Source organism: Salmo salar, chromosome 14 (assembly GCF_965601325.2).
Source record: "Salmo salar chromosome 14, fSalSal1, whole genome shotgun sequence".
Classification (NCBI taxonomy): domain Eukaryota; kingdom Metazoa; phylum Chordata; class Actinopteri; order Salmoniformes; family Salmonidae; genus Salmo; species Salmo salar.
The window spans coordinates 48287501-48308087 of NC_138304.1; the positions used below are offsets into that span (position 1 = coordinate 48287501).

Consider the following 20587-nt stretch of genomic DNA (forward strand, 5'->3'; position numbering starts at 1 on the left):
ATCTCCATCAGATGACACTCCTAGGACATTATGTTAGACAATGCATGCATTTTTAGTTCTATCAAGTTCATATTTATATCCAAAAACAACGTTTTACTATGGCATTGATGTTGAGGAAATCGTTTCCCTCCAATAACCGGCAGTCAAGTCAACACCACAAATTAAATAATTAAAATTAGAAAACATTGGTAAAATATTATATTGTCATTTAAAGAATTATAGATTTACATCTCTTGAACGCAATCAACTTGCCAGATTTAAAAATAACCTTACTGGGAAATCACACTTTGCAATAATCTGAGCACTGCGCCCAGAAAAATACGCGTTGCGATACAGACTAGACGTCATGTTGGGGAGATCTAAAATCGAAAATACTATGTAAATAATCCATTACCTTTGATTCTCTTCATCAGATGTCACTTCCAGGTATCACAGGTCCATAACGAATGTAGTTTTGTTCAAAAAAGCTCGTCATTTATGTCCAAAAATCTCCGTCTTGTTAGCACATGATCTAAGCCAGCCGGACTTCTCGTCATGAACGAGGGGAAAAAATATATTTACGTTCGTTCAAACATGTCAAACGTTGTATAGCATAAATCATTAGGGCCTTTTTTAACCAGAACAAGAGTAATATTCAAGGTGGACGAATGCATACTCTTTTATAACGTATTGGAACGAGGGTACCCAACATGAACTCGCGCGCCAGGTGTCTAATGGGCCATCATCGTTCCATGGCTCTTGTTCGGTCAGATCTCCCTCCAGAAGACTCAAAACACTTTGTAAAGGCTGGTGACATCTAGTGGAAGCAATAGGAAGTGCCAAAATATTCCTCAGCCCCTGTGTTTTTCAATGGGATAGGTTTAAAGGTAATACAACACATCAGGTATCCACTTCCTGTCAGAAAATGTCTCAGGGTTTTGCCTGCCAAATGAGTTCTGTTATACTCACAGACACCATTCAAACAGTTTTAGAAACTTTAGAGTGTTTTCTATCCATATATAATAAGTATATGCATATTCTAGTTACTGGGTAGGATTAGTAACCAGATTAAATCGGGTACATTTTTTTTATCCAGCCGTGCAAATACTGCCCCCTAGCCCTAACAGGTTAAAAGCCTAGTTGTCTTTAACTCTACATCTAGGAACATTCACACAGCAGGCAGAACTTTCATACTCTGACAGAGCTCAGTGAAAAGGGAAGGATTTTTTCAAGAAAAAAGTTTATCCCACCTCCCATCTCTCATCTCTCCACCTCTCATCTCTCATCTCTCCACCTCTCATCTCTCCACCTCTCATCTCTCATCTCTCCAGCTCTCATCTCCCCACCTCTCATCTCTCCACCTCTCATCTCTCCACCTCTCATCTCTCATCTCTCCACCTCTCATCTCTCCACCTCTCATCTCTCCACCTCTCATCTCTCATCTCTCCACCTCTCACCTCTCATCTCTCATCTCTCCACCTCTCATCTCTCCACCTCTCATCTCTCATCTCTCCAGCTCTCATCTCTCCACCTCTCATCTCTCCACCTCTCATCTCTCCACCTCTCATCTCTCATCTCTCCACCTCTCATCTCTCATCTCTCCACCTCTCATCTCTCCACCTCTCATCTCTCCACCTCTCACCTCTCATCTCTCATCTCTCCACCTCTCATCTCTCATCTCTCCACCTCTCATCTCTTCACCTCTCATCTCTCTATCTCTCATCTCTCCACCTCTCATCTCTCCAGCTCTCATCTCTCCACCTCTCATCTCTCCACCTCTCATTTCCTCACCTCTCATCTCTCCACCTCTCATTTCTCCACCTCTCATCTCTCATCTCTCCAACTCTCATCTCTCCAACTCTCATCTCTCCAACTCTCATCTCTCCACCTCTCATCTCTCCACATCTCATCTCTCATCTCTCCACCTCTCATCGCTCCATCTCTCCTCCTCTCATCTCTCACCTCTCATCTTTCCAACTCTCATCTCTCCAACTCTCATCTCTCCACCTCTCATGTCTCCACCTCTCATATCTCCACCTCTCATATCTCATTTCTCCACCTCTCACCTCTCATCTCTCCACCTCTCATATCTCCACCTCTCATATCTCCACCTCTCATATCTTCACCTCTCATCTCTCCATTTCTCCACCTCTCATCTCTCCACCTCTCACCTCTCATCTTTCCAACCTCTCATCTCTCCACCTCTCATCTCTCCACCTCTCATCTCTTCACCTCTCATATCTCCACCTCTCATCTCTCATCTTTCTACCTCTCATCTCTCATCTCTCCAACCTCTCATCTCTCATCTTTCGAACCTCTCATCTCTCCACCTCTCATCTCTCATCTCTCCATCTCTCACCTCTCCACCTAGCATCTCTCTACCTCTCATCTCTCACCTCTCCACCTCTCATCTCTCCATCTCTCATCTCTCCACCTCTCACCTCTCCACCTCTCATCTCTCACCTCTCATCTCTCCACCTCTCACCTCTCCACCTAGTATCTCTCTACCTCTCATCTCTCACCTCTCCACCTCTCATCTCTCCATCTCTCCACGTCTCTTCACTTCCACCTCTCCACCTCTCTCATCTCTCCTTCCTCTTCCACACACACACATAGAGTAGCATAGATGGTTCACTGCCAACAGTGATACTGTCTCCCTCAGCTGGTATACCTTTAGAGACTAACCTGTTTCTCCCTCAGCTGGTATACCTTTAGAGACTAACCTGTGTCTCTGTCAGCTGGTATACCTTTAGAGACTAACCTGTGTCTCCCTCGGCTGGTATACCTTTAGAGACTAACCTGTGTCTCCCTCAGCTGGTATACCTTTAGAGACTAACCTGTGTCTCTGTCAGCTGGTATACCTTTAGAGACTAACCTGTGTCTCCCTCAGCTGGTATACCTTTAGAGACTAACCTGTCTCCCTCAGCTGGTATACCTTTAGAGACTAACCTGTGTCTCTGTCAGCTGGTATACCTTTAGAGACTAATCTGTGTCTCTGTCAGCTGGTATACCTTTAGAGACTAACCTGTGTCTCTTGTCAGCTGGTATACCTTTATAGACTAACCTGTGTCTCTTGTCAGCTGGTATACCTTTATAGACTAACCTGGGTCTCTGTCAGCTGGTATACCTTTAGAGACTAACCTGTGTCTCGCTCAGCTGGTATACCTTTATAGACTAACCTGTTTCTCTGTCAGCTGGTATACCTTTAGAGACTAACCTGTGTCTCTGTCAGCTGGTATACCTTTAGAGACTAACATGTGTCTCTGTCAGCTGGTATACCTTTAGAGACTAACCTGTGTCTCTGTCAGCTGGTATACCTTTAGAGACTAACTTGGGTCTCTGTCAGCTGGTATACCTTTAGAGACTAACCTGTGTCTCCCTCGGCTGGTATACCTTTAGAGACTAACCTGTGTCTCCCTCGGCTGGTATACCTTTAGAGACTAACCTGTGTCTCTGTCAGCTGGTATACCTTTAGAGACTAACTTGGGTCTCTGTCAGCTGGTATACCTTTAGAGACTAACTTGGGTCTCTGTCAGCTGGTATAACTTTAGAGACTAACCTGTGTCTCTGTCAGCTGGTAGACCTTTAGAGACTAACCTATGTCTCTGTCAGCTGGTATACCTTTAGAGACTAACTTGGGTCTCTGTCAGCTGGTATACCTTTAGAGACTAACTTGGGTCTCCCTCGGCTGGTATACCTTTAGAGACTAACCGGCCGTGCTGGCCTGGCTCTGGGCCTGTCAGCTGGTATACCTTTAGAGACTAACGGGCCCCTCGGCTGGCCTGGCTCCGGCCGTCAGCTGGCCTGGACTACCGGCCCCCGCGGTCCTTTAGAGACTAACCTGTGTCTCTGTCAGCTGGTATACCTTTAGAGACTAACTTGGGTCTCCCTCGGCTGGTATACCTTTAGAGACTAACATGTGTCTTTGTCAGCTGGTATACCTTTAGAGACTAACCTGTGTCTCTGTCAGCTGGTATACCTTTAGAGACTAACATGTGTCTCTGTCAGCTGGTATACCTTTAGAGACTAACCTGTGTCTCCCTCAGCTGGTATACCTTTAGAGACTAACCTGTGTCTCTGTTAGCTGGTATACCTTTAGAGACTAACCTGTGTCTCCCTCGGCTGGTATACCTTTAGAGACTAACCTGTGTCTCTGTCAGCTGGTATACCTTTAGAGACTAACCTGTGTCTCTGTCAGCTGGTATACCTTTAGAGACTAACCTGTGTCTCTGTCAGCTGGTATACCTTTAGAGACTAACCTGTGTCTCCCTCGGCTGGTATACCTTTAGAGACTAACCTATGTCTCTGTCAGCTGGTATACCTTTAGAGACTAACCTGTTTCTCTGTCAGCTGGTATACCTTTAGAGACTAACCTGTTTCTCTGTCAGCTGGTATACCTTTAGAGACTAACCTGTGTCTCCCTCAGCTGGTATACCTTTAGAGACCAACCTGTTTCTCTGTCAGCTGGTACGGTTCATTCGGAAAGTATTCGGACCCCTTGATTTTTTCCACATTTTGTTACATTACAGCCTTATTCTTAATTATTTTTTTTATGTTATGTGCCTCGTCAGTCTACACACAATACCCTATAATGACAAAACAAAAACAGGTTTTTATATATATTTGCAAATGTATTAAAAAAAAGGGAAAAACAGAAATATCACATTTACATAAGACAACGGTTATAGTCTCTACTAATGTAACAATGGAGTTGCTGGTTCCATCCCTGCTCCTCACTATCGCTACATTAGGACTCTGATCATCATTAACCTTCCTTTCCTCCTCTTCCTCTCTTTCCTCTTCCTCTTCCTGTCTTTCCTCCTCCTCTTCCTCTCTTTCCTCCTCCTCTTCCTGTCTTTCCTCCTCCTCTTCCTGTCTTTCCTCCTCCTTTTCTCTGCCATCTCTCTGTGTGAAAGCAGCAAGCAGGAAAGGTGGGTACTTTTACAATCACATCCTAGCCCTGTCTCCAACTAACTTCCCATTCCTCCCATGTGTTGTCCTGTGATGTTCCCAGATGTGTTCCTGATTATTCAGAAACTCCTGATTTCCTGACCTCAGAAAATCTGTATAAACTGTTTTGATATGGTTGCACACTGTAAAAGATTTGAGTAGTTTTAACTTCAAACGATAAGTTACTTCACAACCTTTTGGACTAGTTTACTAGATCAAGTTGAGTTTACTATAGTAATACTAGTTGATACAACTCAACATGTTACACCAGTGAGGTAACTCATCTTGCTAAGTTGAAACAACAAGATGTTTTACGATGCATCAACTAATGCATGTGCCTCTGAGATCTGTTTTGTGGTGAGATCTGTTTTGTGTTGTGGTGAGATCTGTTCTGTGTTGGGGTGAGATCTGTTTTGTGTTGTGGTGAGATCTGTTTTGTGTTGGGGTGAGATCTGTTTTGTTTTGTGGTGAGATCTGTTTTGTGTTGCGGTGAGATCTGTTTTGTGTTGTGGTGAGATCTGTTTTGTGTTGGGGTGAGATCTGTTTTGTGGTGAGATCTGTTTTGTGTTGCGGTGAGATCTGTTTTGTGTTGTGGTGAGATCTGTTTTGTGTTGTGGTGAGATCTGTTTTGTGGTGAGATCTGTTTTGTGTTGAGATCTGTTTTGTGTTGTGGTGAGATCTGTTTTGTGGTGAGATCTGTTTTGGTTGTGGTGAGATCTGTTTTGTGTTGCGGTGAGATCTGTTTTGTGTTGCGGTGAGATCTGTTTTGTGGTGAGATCTGTTTTGTGTTGCGGCGAAATCTGTTTTGTGGTGAGATCTGTTTTGTGGTGAGATCTGTTTTGTTTTGTGGTGAGATCTGTTTTGTGTTGTGGTGAGATCTGTTTTGTGGTGAGATCTGTTTTGTGTTGTGGTGAGATCTGTTTTGTGTTGAGATCTGTTTTGTGTTGTGGTGAGATCTGTTTTGTGTTGAGTTCTGTTTTGTGTTGAGATCTGTTTTGTGTTGCGGTGAGATCTGTTTTGTGTTGCGGTGAGATCTGTTTTGTGTTGAGATCTGTTTTGTGTTGTGGTGAGATCTGTTTTGTGTTGAGATCTGTTTTGTGTTGAGATCTGTTTTGTGTTGTGGTGAGATCTGTTTTGTGTTGTGGTGAGATCTGTTTTGTGTTGAGATCTGTTTTGTGTTGTGGTGAGATCTGTTTTGTGTTGTGGTGAGATCTGTTTTGTGGTGAGATCTGTTTTGTGTTGCGGTGAGATCTGTTTTGTGTTGCGGTGAGATCTGTTTTGTGGTGAGATCTGTTTTGTGTTGCGGCGAAATCTGTTTTGTGGTGAGATCTGTTTTGTGTTGCGGTGAGATCTGTTTTGTGTTGTGATGAGATCTGTTTTGTGTTGAGATCTGTTTTGTGTTGTGGTGAGATCTGTTTTGTGTTGTGGTGAGATCTGTTATGTGTTGTGGTGAGATCTGTTTTGTGTTGTGGTGAGATCTGTTTTGTGTTGTGGTGAGATCTGTTTTGTGTTGTGGTGAGATCTGTTTTGTGTTGTGGTGAGATCTGTTTTGTCTTGTGGTGAGATCTGTTTTGTGGTGAGATCTGTTTTGTGTTGTGTTGAGATCTGTTTTGTGTTGTGGTGAGATCTGTTTTGTGTTGAGATCTGTTTTGTGTTGTGGTGAGATCTGTTTTGTGGTGAGATCTGTTTTGTGGTGAGATCTGTTTTGTGTTGAGATCTGTTTTGTGGTGAGATCTGTTTTGTGTTGTGGTGAGATCTGTTTTGTGTTGTGGTGAGATCTGTTTTGTGTTGTGGTGAGATCTGTTTTGTGGTGAGATCTGTTTTGTGTTGTGGTGAGATCTGTTTTGTGGTGAGATTTGTGTTGTGGTGAGATCTGTTTTGTGTTGCGGTGAGATCTGTTTTGTGTTGAGATCTGTTTTGTGTTGTGGTGATATCTGTTTTGTGTTGAGATCTGTTTTGTGTTGTGGTGAGATCTGTTTTGTGTTGAGATCTGTTTTGTGTTGTGGTGGGATCTGTTTTGTGTTGTGGTGAGATCTGTTTTGTTTTGTGGTGAGATCTGTTTTGTGTTGTAGTGAGATCTGTTTTGTTTTGTGGTGAGATCTGTTTTGTGTTGTGGTGAGATCTGTTTTGTGTTGAGATCTGTTTTGTGTTGTGGTGAGATCTGTTTTGTGTTGTGGTGAGATCTGTTTTGTGTTGTGGTGAGATCTGTTTTGTGGTGAGATCTGTTTTCTGTTGTGGTGAGATCTGTTTTGTGTTGCGGTGAGATCTGTTTTGTGTTGTGGTGAGATCTGTTTTGTGGTGAGATCTGTTTTGTGTTGCGTTGAGATCTGTTTTGTGTTGCGGTGAGATCTGTTTTGTGTTGAGATCTGTTTTGTGTTGTGGTGAGATCTGTTTTGTGTTGAGATCTGTTTTGTTTTGTGGTGAGATCTGTTTTGTGTTGAGATCTGTTTTGTGTTGAGATCTGTTTTGTGTTGTGGTGAGATCTGTTTTTTAGTGAGATCTGTGTTGTGTTGAGATCTGTTTTGTGTTGAGATTTGTTTTTTGTTGTGGTGAGATCTGTTTTGTGTTGAGATCTGTTTTGTGTTGTGGTGAGATCTGTTTTGTGTTGAGATCTGTTTTGTTTTGTGGTGAGATCTGTTTTGTGGTGAGATCTGTTTTGTGTTGAGATCTGTTTTGTGTTGTGGTGAGATCTGTTTTGTGTTGAGATCTGTTTTGTGTTGAGATCTGTTTTGTGTTGTGGTGAGATCTGTTTTTTAGTGAGATCTGTTTTGTTTTGTGGTGAGATCTGTTTTGTGTTGTGGTGAGATCTGTTTTGTGTTGAGATCTGTTTTGTGTTGTGGTGAGATCTGTTTTGTGTTGTGGTGAGATCTGTTTTGTGTTGTGGTGAGATCTGTTTTGTGGTGAGATCTGTTTTCTGTTGTGGTGAGATCTGTTTTGTGTTGCGGTGAGATCTGTTTTGTGTTGTGGTGAGATCTGTTTTGTGGTGAGATCTGTTTTGTGTTGCGTTGAGATCTGTTTTGTGTTGCGGTGAGATCTGTTTTGTGTTGAGATCTGTTTTGTGTTGTGGTGAGATCTGTTTTGTGTTGAGATCTGTTTTGTTTTGTGGTGAGATCTGTTTTGTGTTGAGATCTGTTTTGTGTTGAGATCTGTTTTGTGTTGTGGTGAGATCTGTTTTTTAGTGAGATCTGTGTTGTGTTGAGATCTGTTTTGTGTTGAGATTTGTTTTTTGTTGTGGTGAGATCTGTTTTGTGTTGAGATCTGTTTTGTGTTGTGGTGAGATCTGTTTTGTGTTGAGATCTGTTTTGTTTTGTGGTGAGATCTGTTTTGTGGTGAGATCTGTTTTGTGTTGAGATCTGTTTTGTGTTGTGGTGAGATCTGTTTTGTGTTGAGATCTGTTTTGTGTTGAGATCTGTTTTGTGTTGTGGTGAGATCTGTTTTTTAGTGAGATCTGTTTTGTTTTGTGGTGAGATCTGTTTTGTGTTGCGGTGAGATCTGTTTTGTGTTGCGGTGAGATCTGTTTTCTGGTGAGATCTGTTTTGTGTTGCGGCGAAATCTGTTTTCTAGTGAGATCTGTTTTGTGTTGCGGTGAGATCTGTTTTGTGTTGTGATGAGATCTGTTTTGTGTTGAGATCTGTTTTGTGTTGTGGTGAGATCTGTTTTGTGGTGAGATCTGTTTTGTGTTGTGGTGAGATCTGTTTTGTGTTGTGGTGGGATCTGCTTTGTGTTGTGGTGAGATCTGTTTTGTGTTGAGATCTGTTTTGTGTTGTGGTGAGATCTGTTTTGTGGTGAGATCTGTTTTGTGGTGAGATCTTATTTGTGTTGTGGTGAGATCTGTTTTGTGGTGAGATCTGTTTTGTGTTGCGGTGATATCTGTTTTGTGTTGAGATCTGTTTTGTTTTTTGGTGAGATCTGTTTTGTGGTGAGATCTGTTTTGTGTTGAGATCTGTTTTGTGTTGCGGTGAGTTGTTTTGTGGTGAGATCTGTTTTGTGTTGTGGTGAGATCTGTTTTGTGGTGAGATCTGTTTTGTGTTGCGGTGAGATCTGTTTTGTGTTGCGGTGAGATCTGTTTTGTGTTGCGGTGAGATCTGTTTTGTGTTGAGATCTGTTTTGTGTTGTGGTGAGATCTGTTTTGTGTTGAGATCTGTTTTGTGTTGTGGTGAGATCTGTTTTGTGTTGCGGTGAGATCTGTTTTGTGTTGCGGTGAGATCTGTTTTGTGTTGCGGTGAGATCTGTTTTGTGTTGCGGCGAAATCTGTTTTGTGGTGAGATCTGTTTTGTGTTGCGGTGAGATCTGTTTTGTGTTGTGATGAGATCTGTTTTGTGTTGAGATCTGTTTTGGGTTGTGGTGAGATCTGTTTTGTGTTGTGGTGAGTTCTGTTTTGTCTTGTGGTGAGATCTGTTTTGTGGTGAGATCTGTTTTGTGTTGTGTTGAGATCTGTTTTGTGTTGTGGTGAGATATTTTTTGTGTTGAGATCTGTTTTGTGTTGTGGTGAGATCTGTTTTGTGGTGAGATCTGTTTTGTGGTGAGATCTGTTTTGTGTTGAGATCTGTTTTGTGTTGTGGTGAGATCTGTTTTGTGTTGAGATCTGTTTTGTGTTGTGGTGAGATCTGTTTTGTGTTGAGATCTGTTTTGTGTTGTGGTGATATCTGTTTTGTGTTGTGGTGAGATCTATTTTGTGGTGAGATCTGTTTTGTGTTGTGGTGAGATCTGTTTTGTGTTGCGGTGAGATCTGTTTTGTGTTGCGGTGAGATCTGTTTTGTGTTGAGATCTGTTTTGTGTTGTGGTGAGATCTGTTTTGTGTTGAGATCTGTTTTGTGTTGTGGTGAGATCTGTTTTGTGTTGCGGTGAGATCTGTTTTGTGTTGCGGTGAGATCTGTTTTGTGGTGAGATCTGTTTTGTGTTGAGATCTGTTTTGTGGTGAGATCTGTTTTGTGTTGAGATCTGTTTTGTGGTGAGATCTGTTTTGTGTTGTGGTGAGATCTGTTTTGTGTTGAGATCTGTTTTGTGTTGTGGTGAGATCTGTTTTGTGTTGAGATCTGTTTTGTGTTGAGATCTGTTTTGTGTTGTGGTGAGATCTGTTTTGTGTTGAGATCTGTTTTGTTTTGTGGTGAGATATGTTTTTTAGTGAGATCTGTTTTGTTTTGTGGTGAGATCTGTTTTGTGTTGCGGTGAGATCTGTTTTGTGTTGCGGTGAGATCTGTTTTCTGGTGAGATCTGTTTTGTGTTGCGGCGAAATCTGTTTTCTAGTGAGATCTGTTTTGTGTTGAGATCTGTTTTGTGTTGTGATGAGATCTGTTTTGTGTTGAGATCTGTTTTGTGTTGTGGTGAGATCTGTTTTGTGGTGAGATCTGTTTTGTGTTGTGGTGAGATCTGTTTTGTGTTGTGGTGAGATCTGTTTTGTGGTGGGATCTGCTTTGTGTTGTGGTGAGATCTGTTTTGTGTTGAGATCTGTTTTGTGTTGTGGTAAGATCTGTTTTGTGGTGAGATCTGTTTTGTGTTGTGGTGAGATCTGTTTTGTGGTGAGATCTGTTTTGTGGTGAGATCTGTTTTGTGTTGCGGTGAGATCTGTTTTTTGTTGCGGTGAGATCTGTTTTGTTGCTATGGTGCCGTGTTCTATATGTGACTGTCGAGGTCACCCGCAATCTGAACACACACACCCTTCGAGGTCACCCTCAATCTGAACACACACACCCTTCGAGGTCACCCTCAATCTGAACACACACACCCTTCGAGGTCACCCTCAATCTGAACACACACACCCTTCGAGGTCGCCCTCAATCTGAACACACACACCCTTCGAGGTCGCTGCCAATCAGAATGGTCTGACTGAGTCTGTCTATGTCTGAATGGCACATTGTCAGCTAAATGCCAGGTGGGGAGACTAAGGCCTTGTTCCAAATGAGACCCTGTTCCCTATATGCTGCACTATTTTTTACCAGAGCCCGTAGGGACCTGTAGTGCACTATGTGCCATTTGGGACGCGGAATAATCATGAATAGAAATGTTCCTTAGGCGTCTAAAGCTGACATTTTCCTCAACAAAACCTTTCTGGCCTTTTACTCTCTCCTCTCTCTTTCTCTCTTTCTCTCTGTCTGTCTTTTCTCTATCTTTTATCTCTCTCTTTTCTCTCCCTCTTTTCAATTCAGTTCAATTCAATTTGCTTTATTGGCAAGACGTAACAATGTACATATTGCCAAAGCTTACTTTGGATATTTACAATATGAAAATAATAAGAATCAAAATTGTCAACGGGACAACAGTAACAACAATAACCAAGGGTCAAAATAACCATCAATTGAATCTCTTTTCTCTCTCTCTCTCTACACTCTCTCTCTCTACTCTCTCTCTCTCTACTCTCTCTCTCTACACTCTCTCTCTCTCTTTCTACACACTCTCTCTCTCTCTCTCTCTCTACACTCACTCTCCCTACACTCTCTCTCTACTCTCTCTCTCCCTCTCTCCCTCTCTCTCTACTCTCTCTCTCCCTCTCTCTACTCTCTCTCTCTCCCTCTCTCTCTACTCTCTCTCTACTCTCCCTCTCTCTCTCTACTCTCTCCCTCTCTCTCTCTACTCTCTCTCTCTCTCTACTCTCTCTCCCTCTCTCCCTCTCTCTCGACACTTTCTCTCTCTCTACTCTCTCTCTCTCTACTCCCTCTCTCTCTACTCTCTCTCTCCCTCTCTCTCTATCTCTCTGCTCTCTCTCTCCCTCTCTCCCTCTCTACTCTCTCTCTACTCTCTCTATCTCCGTCTCTCTACTCTCTCTCCCTCTCTCTACTCTCTCCCTCTCTCTACTCTCTCTCTCACACTCTCTTCTTAACAAAAGTGTTTTGTTCTCTTCATTTAAATAAAAAAGACACACACTTCACCCTCATGTTAATCTCAGCCAGCAGCAGAGAAAGGAAGGACAAGGGTCTGTGTTACAAATGGCACCCTCTAACCTTTATAGTGCACTACTACCTATAGACCCTGGTTAAAAGTAGTGCACTACTACCTATAGACTCTGGTTAAAAGTAGTCATGCTGTTAGCATTATCCTGTGACTTAGCGTTAGTCATGCTGTTAGCATTATCCTGTGACTTAGCATTGGTAATGCTGGTAGGATTATCCTGGGACTTAGCATTAGTAATGCTGTAGCATTATCCTGTGACTTAGCATTAGTAATGCTGTTAGCATTATCCTGTGACTTAGCGTTAGTAATGCTGTTAGCATTATCATGTGACTTAGCATTAGTAATGCTGTTAGCATTATCCTGTGACTTAGCGTTGGTAATACTGTTAGCATTATCCTGTGACTTAGCGTTAGTCATGCTGTTAGCATTATCCTGTGGCTTAGCATCAGTCATGCTGTTAGCATTGTCCTGTGACTTAGCATTAGTAATCATGTTAGCATTAGCCTAAGGTCTGTATCATCAGATAACCAGTGTTGAGACCAGGTAGACCCTGTGAATCCATGCTACTTTAGCTGTACACACACACACACACATGCGGTGAGATCTGTTTTGTGTTGAGATCTGTTTTGTGTTGTGGTGAGATCTGTTTTGTGTTGAGATCTGTTTTGTGTTGTGGTGAGATCTGTTTTGTGTTGTGGTGAGATCTGTTTTGTGGTGAGATCTGTTTTGTGTTGTGGTGAGATCTGTTTTGTGTTGCGGTGAGATCTGTTTTGTGTTGCGGCGAAATCTGTTTTGTGGTGAGATCTGTTTTGTGTTGCGGTGAGATCTGTTTTGTGTTGAGATCTGTTTTGTGTTGTGGTGAGATCTGTTTTGTGTTGTGGTGAGATCTGTTTTGTGGTGAGATCTGTTTTGTGTTGAGATCTGTTTTGTGGTGAGATCTGTTTTGTGTTGTGGTGAGATCTGTTTTGTGTTGAGATCTGTTTTGTGTTGTGGTGAGATCTGTTTTGTGTTGAGATCTGTTTTGTGTTGTGGTGAGATCTGTTTTGTGGTGAGATCTGTTTTGTGTTGTGGTGAGATCTGTTTTGTGGTGAGATCTGTTTTGTGTTGTGGTGAGATCTGTTTTGTGTTGCGGTGAGATCTGTTTTGTGTTGCGGTGAGATCTGTTTTGTGGTGAGATCTGTTTTGTGTTGCGGCGATATCTGTTTTGTGTTGAGATCTGTTTTGTGTTGTGGTGAGATCTGTTTTGTGTTGAGATCTGTTTTGTGTTGAGATCTGTTTTGTGTTGTGGTGAGATCTGTTTTGTGTTGAGATCTGTTTTGTGTTGTGGTGAGATCTGTTTTGTGGTGAGATCTGTTTTGTGTTGTGGTGAGATCTGTTTTGTGTTGCGGTGAGATCTGTTTTGTGTTGCGGTGAGATCTGTTTTGTGGTGAGATCTGTTTTGTGTTGCGGCGAAATCTGTTTTGTGGTGAGATCTGTTTTGTGTTGCGGTGAGATCTGTTTTGTGTTGAGATCTGTTTTGTGTTGAGATCTGTTTTGTGTTGTGGTGAGATCTGTTTTGTGTTGTGGGGAGATCTGTTTTGTGTTGTGAGATCTGTTTTGTGTTGAGATCTGTTTTGTGGTGAGATCTGTTTTGTGTTGTGGTGAGATCTTTTGTGTTGAGATCTGTTTTGTGTTGTGGTGAGATCTGTTTTGTGTTGAGATCTGTTTTGTGTTGTGGTGAGATCTGTTTTGTGTTGAGATCTGTTTTGTGTTGTGGTGAGATCTGTTTTGTGTTGTGGTGAGATCTGTTTTGTGGTGAGATCTGTTTTGTGTTGTAACTTGCAAATGGAGCGCAATGAGATGTGACATTTCTACAGCCGGCCCGACACTTCCACTTCACAAAGCAGCACATTTACATTTCACATTTCAGTTCAGGAGGCTAGAAGTGTGTGTGTGTGTGTGTTTCTGCGTGCATGTGGGTGTGTGCGTTCGTGTGTGTGCTGCCGCTGACAGATGTTGTCTCTGCATTAGAATGTGTTGTCTCTGCATTAGAATGTGTTGTCTCTGCATTAGAATGTGTTGTCTCTGCATTAGAATGTGTTGTCTCTGCATTAGAATCTGTTGTCTCTGCATTAGAATGTGTTGGGGCTGCATTAGAATGTGTTGTCTCTGCATTAGAATGTGTTGGGGCTGCATTAGAATGTGTTGTCACTGCATTAGAATGTGTTGGGGCTGCACAGAATGTTTTCTCTCTTCCTTATGTGGCAAAGCACTCTAGCTAGGCCTATAGGGCTGGGCTATAGGGTTGGGTTAGTCTGGGCTATAGGGAGGGGTTTGTCTGGGGTATAGGGAGGGGTTAGTCTGGGGTATAGGGAGGGATTAGTCTGGGTGAAGGGATAGGTTAGTCTGGGGTATAGGCTGGGGTATAGGGAGGGATTAGGCTGGGGTATAATGGGGTATAGGGAGGGATTAGTCTGGAGTATAGTCTGGGGTATAGGGAGGGATTAGTCTGGGGTATAGGGAGGGGTTAGTCTGGGGTATAGGGAGGGGTTAGTCTGGGGTATAGTGGGGTATAGGGAGGGATTAGTCTGGGGTATAGGATGGGGTATATGGGTAAGGATTAGTCTGGGGTATAATGGGGTATAGGGAGGGATTAGTCTGGGGTATAGGGAGGGATTAGTCTGGGGTATAGGGAGAAATTAGTCTGGAGTATAGGCTGGGGTATAGGGAGGGATTAGTCTGGGGTATAGTGGGGTATAGGGAGTGATTAGTCTGGGGTATAGGCTGGGGTATAGGGAGGGATTTGTCTGGGGTATAGTGGGGTATAGGGAGGGATTAGTCTGGGGTATAGACTGCGGTATAGAGAGGGATTCATCTGGGGTATAGTGGGGTATAGGGAGGGATTAGTCTGTGGTATAGGGAGGGATTAGTCTGTGGTGTAGGGAGGGATTAGTCTGTGGTATAGTGGTGTATAGGGAGGGATTAGTCTGTGGTATAGGGAGGGATTAGTCTGTGGTATAGGGAGGGATTAGTCTGGGGTATAGTGGTGTATAGGGAGGGATTAGTGTGGGGTATAGTGGTGTATAGGGAGGGATTAGTCTGGGGTATAGTGGTGTATGGGGGGATTAGTCTGGGGAATAGTGGGGTATAGGGAGGGATTAGTCTGAGGTATAGTGGGGTATAGGGAGGGATTAGTCTGGGGTATAGTGGTGTATAGGGAGGGATTAGTCTGGGGTATAGGGAGGGATTAGTCTGGGGTATAGTGGTGTATAGGGAGGGATTAGTCTGGGGAATAGTGGGGTATAGGGAGGGATTAGTCTGGGGTATCGGGAGTTGGTTAGTCTGGGGTATAGGCTGGGGTATAGGGAGGGGTTAGTCTGGGTTATAAGGAGGGGTTAGTCTAGGGTATAGTGGGGTATAGGGAGGGGTTAGTATGGAGTATTGGCTGGGGTATAGGGAGGGATTCGTCTGGGGTATATGCTGGGGTATAGGGAGGGATTAGTCTGGGGTATAGAGAGGGGCTAGTATGGAGTATTGTCTGGGGTATAGAGAGGGGTTAGTATGGAGTATTAGCTGGGGTATAGGGAGGAGGGGTTAGTATGGGGTATAGTTGGGTATAGGGAGGGGTTAGTATTGAGTATTAGCTGGGGTATAGGGAGGGGTTAGTATGGGGTATAGTTGGGTATAGGGAGGGGTTAGTATGGGGTATAGTGGGGTATAGGGAGGGGTTAGTATGGATTATTGGCTGGGGTATAGGGAGGGATTAGTCTGGAGTATAGGCTGGGGTATAGGAAGGGGTTAGTATGGAGTATTGGCTGGGGTATAGGGAGGGATTAGTCTGGGGTATAGTGGGGTATAGGGCGGGGTTAGTATGGGGTATAGTGGGGTATAGGGAGGGGTTAGTCTGGGGTATAGTGGGGTATAGGGAGGGGTTAGTCTGGGGTATAGTGGGGTATAGGGAGGGGTTAGTCTGGGGTATAGTGGGGTATAGGGAGGGGTTAGTATGGGGTATAGTGGGGTATAGGGAGGGGTTAGTCTGGGGTATAGTGGGGTATAGGGAGGGGTTAGTCTGGGGTATAGTGGGGTATAGGGAGGGATTAGTCTGGGGTATTGGGAGGGGTTAGTCTGGGTTATAGTGGGGTATAGGGAGGGATTAGTCTGGGGTATAGGGAGGGGTTAGTCTGGGGTATAGGGAGGGGTTAGTCTGGGGTATAGTGGGGTATAGGGAGGGGTTAGTCTGGGGTATAGTGGGGTATAGGGAGGGGTTAGTCTGGGGTATAGTGGGGTATAGGGAGGGGTATAGTGGGGTATAGGGAGGGGTTAGTATGGGGTATAGTGGGGTATAGGGAGGGGTTAGTCTGGGGTATAGTGGGGTATAGGGAGGGGTTAGTCTGGGGAATAGTGGGGTATAGGGAGGGGTTAGTCTGGGGTATAGTGGGGTATATGGAGGGATTAGTCTGGGGTATAGGGAGGGGTTAGTCTGGGGTATAGTGGGGTATAGGGAGGGATTAGTCTGGGGTATAGGGAGGGGTTAGTCTGGGGTATAGTGGGTATAGGGAGGGGTTAGTCTGGGGTATAGGGAGGGATTAGTCTGGGGTATAGTGGGGTATAGGGAGGGGTTAGTCTGGGTCTTTATAGCTCAGGCTATATCTTGGTGCAGGTGTAGGCTACACACCATAATTATCCAGTGTTGTGCCACCCAGCTGATGAGTTAATTACACCGTCTGCCTGTTTCTCCCTAGACAGACTGTTTAGTAGACACACACACATTCACTCCAGCTGTCACGGCGTTTCTCTACAGACCTCCGTCAGTGCCCAGATGACATGTGGAGAAAGCAGGCATTCATGTCTCTCAAATTTAATTCAGCGGTAGATAGGCCATCTTTCCCAACACACACACACACACACACACACACACACACACACACACTATAAATTAATTCAGCGATAGGTAGGCCATCTCCCCTATCTCCTAAAGAAGAAAGTGGTATCTCTAACAAGCAGCATTCATGAGAGAACACAGTCTCTTTCCAACTGGCCTTCATTATTTCTGTGTGTGATAGTAGTTGTGATCATGGTTAATAAGCCTTTCTTGCTCCCCCCCCCCCCCCTCTATAGGAAGCGAGCATCTCCCCTCCCCAAAGATGACCACTCAGGAGGGGTGAAGGACTCACTGCTGGGCAACTCTTCAGACCCCGTAGAGATGAGACGACTCAACTACCAGACACCAGGTACTGTATACACACACACACACACACACATACACACACACACACACACACAGATGTGCACGTAGACACTACTAAACAAACAAACATACACACCAACACGTGCGCACACACACTCACAGACACACACATACACAAAGCACCCCCCCACCAACCCACCCAATGAGGTACAGTAGTTTGTCCACAGTAACGCAGCTCAGTGTGAGGACCACTCTACTACGCTGCTGTCTCATATAAAAGGTGTCTTCGGCTGTCCTCACGTTCTTTCAGGGTTCCATGTAGGACCCTCTGTGGAAAAGGTCTTACATGGACCCCAAAAAGGGTTCTATAACCTGGAACCAAAAGGGTTTCGTCAAAGGGTTCTCCTATGGGGACACCCTAGGGGAGAACCAACTGCCCCCTCTCCTTGAAACCTTGGAAGTTTATGGCCGACAGCGGTACTGCAGGCATTGTTGGCAGAAAACAGGATCCCCCATTATAGTGAATGGGGAAAAAATGTCCAGCCTCATAATTGCTTCTGCTACACCAGATGTATGTCCTGGAAGCGATTTATTTTAAAATCACACACAGACTAAGTAATAAGGGTAATTTAGATGATAATGGCAGCCTGCACTGCCCCTCATCGGCCTTCAACTTGAAATAGTCAATGAGAGGGGGCAGCACTGAGCTAGCCTGCAACATCACTTCCTGGATTAGCTCAAACTGCGCATGTTATATGTCTCCATGAGACGCCATCTTAACCCACTTCATTTGGCTTCAATGAGCTATTGAGTCTTCACATAGGAATGAGTGGTGTCACGTGATCAATGGCCTTGTCCATTCATATATACATACAGTCATTGGGGACAGCAGAAGAACCCTTTTAGATTCTACATAACACCTTTTATTCAGAGAGTGTAGGAACAAGCTTTTATTCAGAGAGTGTAGGAACAAGCTTTTATTCAGAGAGTGTAGGAACAAGCTTTTATTCAGAGAGTGTAGGAACAAGCTTTTATTCTGAGAGTGTAGGAACAAGCTTTTATTCTGAGAGTGTAGGAACAAGCTTTTATTCTGAGAGTGTAGGAACAAGCTTTTATTCAGAGAGTGTAGGAACAAGCTTTTATTCTGAGAGTGTAGGAACAAGCTTTTATTCTGAGAGTGTAGGAACAAGCTTTTATTCTGAGAGTGTAGGAACAAGCTTTTATTCAGAGAGTGTAGGAACAAGCTTTTATTCTGAGAGTGTAGGAACAAGCTTTTATTCTGAGAGTGTAGGAACAAGCTTTTATTCTGAGAGTGTAGGAACAAGTTTTTATTCTGAGAGTGTAGGAACAAGCTTTTATTCAGAGAGTGTAGGAACAAGCTTTTATTCAGAGAGTGTAGGAACAAGCTTTTATTCTGAGAGTGTAGGAACAAGCTTTTATTCTGAGAGTGTAGGAACAAGCTTTTATTCAGAGAGTGTAGGAACAAGCTTTTATTCTGAGAGTGTAGGAACAAGCTTTTATTCTGAGAGTGTAGGAACAAGCTTTTATTCTGAGAGTGTAGGAACAAGCTTTTATTCTGAGAGTGTAGGAACAAGCTTTTATTCTGAGAGTGTAGGAACAAGCTTTTATTATGAGAGTGTAGGAACAAGCTTTTATTCTGAGAGTGTAGGAACAAGCTTTTATTCTGAGAGTGTAGGAACAAGCTTTTATTCTGAGAGTGTAGGAACAAGCTTTTATTCAGAGAGTGTAGGAACAAGCTTTTATTCTGAGAGTGTAGGAACAAGCATTTATTCAGAGAGTGTAGGAACAAGCTTTTATTCAGAGAGTGTAGGAACAAGCTTTTATTCTGAGAGTGTAGGAACAAGCTTTTATTCAGAGAGTGTAGGAACAAGCTTTTATTCTGAGATCTGTACAGAAGGAGATTTCAGCCTGCAGCACAGCTTACCTGACTACCCAGACTCCTTGCTCCGGGCCAAACGCTACGTCACGCCCACAGACGTTAGTTAACTTTGTTTTGTACAACACCCCTAGTCACCACAAAACAACTTCAACGATGACTGTCTCAGACTGAAGTATGTAACGAACGACAGAGCAGCGGAAGTCATCAGGCTACCCTGTACTTTCTCCTTCTGACTAGAATACAGATCATCTTCAAACCCACACACTATTATACGCTTTGCTAAGACTCTGACCACTGTTCAATAGAAATAGTTTGGAGGCAAACAAAACCCTGACTAGGGGTGGCCCAAAAGGCACCCTATTACCCATAAAGCCCTATGGGCCCTGGTCAAACCGAGTGAACTACATAGGTAACAGGAAGCCATTCGGGACACAGCTTAGCTCTCTCATGCAATTTGATAATGGTGGGGCTGCTGAGAGCTGTGTGCTGAATACAGATTCCCAATGCATTGTGGGATTCTCCAGTGGAGCGAGGGTGTTGTCACAGGGCTCACATCAGCCTTTCTTTTTCTCTACTTCTCTCCTCATCCTCCTGTTCTCTCATCCCCTCCCTTCCTCAAAATTTTCCTTCCTCTCCTTTTCCTCTCTCCTCCCCTACAATTTTTCTCTCCTTCAATCTCTTCTTAACCCGCTCTCACCCCCTCTCCTTCTTCTCATCTTCCCTCTCCTCCTCTCCCTCCCCCTCTTTCCGCTTGAGCTCTTTCATTCCGTCACTGGTAATGACTGTTGTTGTCTGATGCCAAGGTGAGAGGTAGAGTGAACAATGAAGCTGAGAGAAAATGTCATCCCTCTGTCACTCCCTCGCTCTCTGAGGTTATTACACACACACACACACACACACACACACACTAACCCCCTTTGGACCCTGCTCAGGAATTAAACAAGGCTTAGTACAGAAGAGGTCTCTCGTCCTCCCTCCTGTCCTCTCTGATCCCGTCGATATCCCTAGTACCTCTGTGCCAAGCCACCAGCTGTTAAGACCAAGGGCAGCTCCATTCAGAACCAATGAGGAAGATAAGTACAGTAGTACAGTACTGGGCTGGCCTGTAGTGTAGGTCCGTTCCCTATGGACACCCCCCACTGTCCTAATGTGGAGTTTAAGACAAAAAGAGACAAATGTGAGAAAAAGCTCAAACTCTTGGTTTTAGACAGTGAGGCATGCTCGTTCCTCAGAAGAAAACTAGTGTTCCTGAGATGGATCATACACACACACACACACACACACACACACACACACACACACACACACACACAGAAAAACCACTTTGCTGACGTCTCCTGTCCTGTCCTGGCTCTAGCAGGGTATTGGGGTTCCCTAGGGCTGCCTCTCTCTCTTTCTCTCTCTCTCGCTCTTTCTCTCTCTCTCCCACTTTCTCGCTCTTTCTCTCTCTCTCTCTGTTTCTCTCTCTCTCACCCTCTCATATTCCTTTCTTCCTTCCTTTATGTATTACTCCTTCATCTTCTCTCTACAGGTCCCAGTACTCAGCGCTGTCCCAACACTCCAAGTTAGTCTGTTCTCTCTCCTACTGTCATATGCAGTCACTCTCTTCCGCTCTCCCCCTCTCCCATCTTCCCACTGCTTTCACGATGGACAGACATCCCTGCCCGCAAGCTTGTAGGCTCAGTGTCTAAGATGGTAGAGGG

At 44.0% G+C, this 20587-nt stretch overlaps 1 protein-coding gene across 8 annotated transcripts in view; it reads left to right on the top strand.

The window, feature by feature from the left end:
• Positions 1-20587, top strand: part of LOC106569653 (receptor-type tyrosine-protein phosphatase F) — a 470260-nt gene that overhangs the window by 393172 nt on the left and 56501 nt on the right. For all 8 annotated transcript variants that reach the window (XM_082961019.1, XM_082961018.1, XM_082961020.1 and 5 more), the window contains one exon: positions 16915-17027. In XM_082961019.1, coding sequence (XP_082817145.1) covers positions 16915-17027 — 113 coding nt within the window. The remainder of the gene's footprint in view (positions 1-16914; positions 17028-20587) is intronic.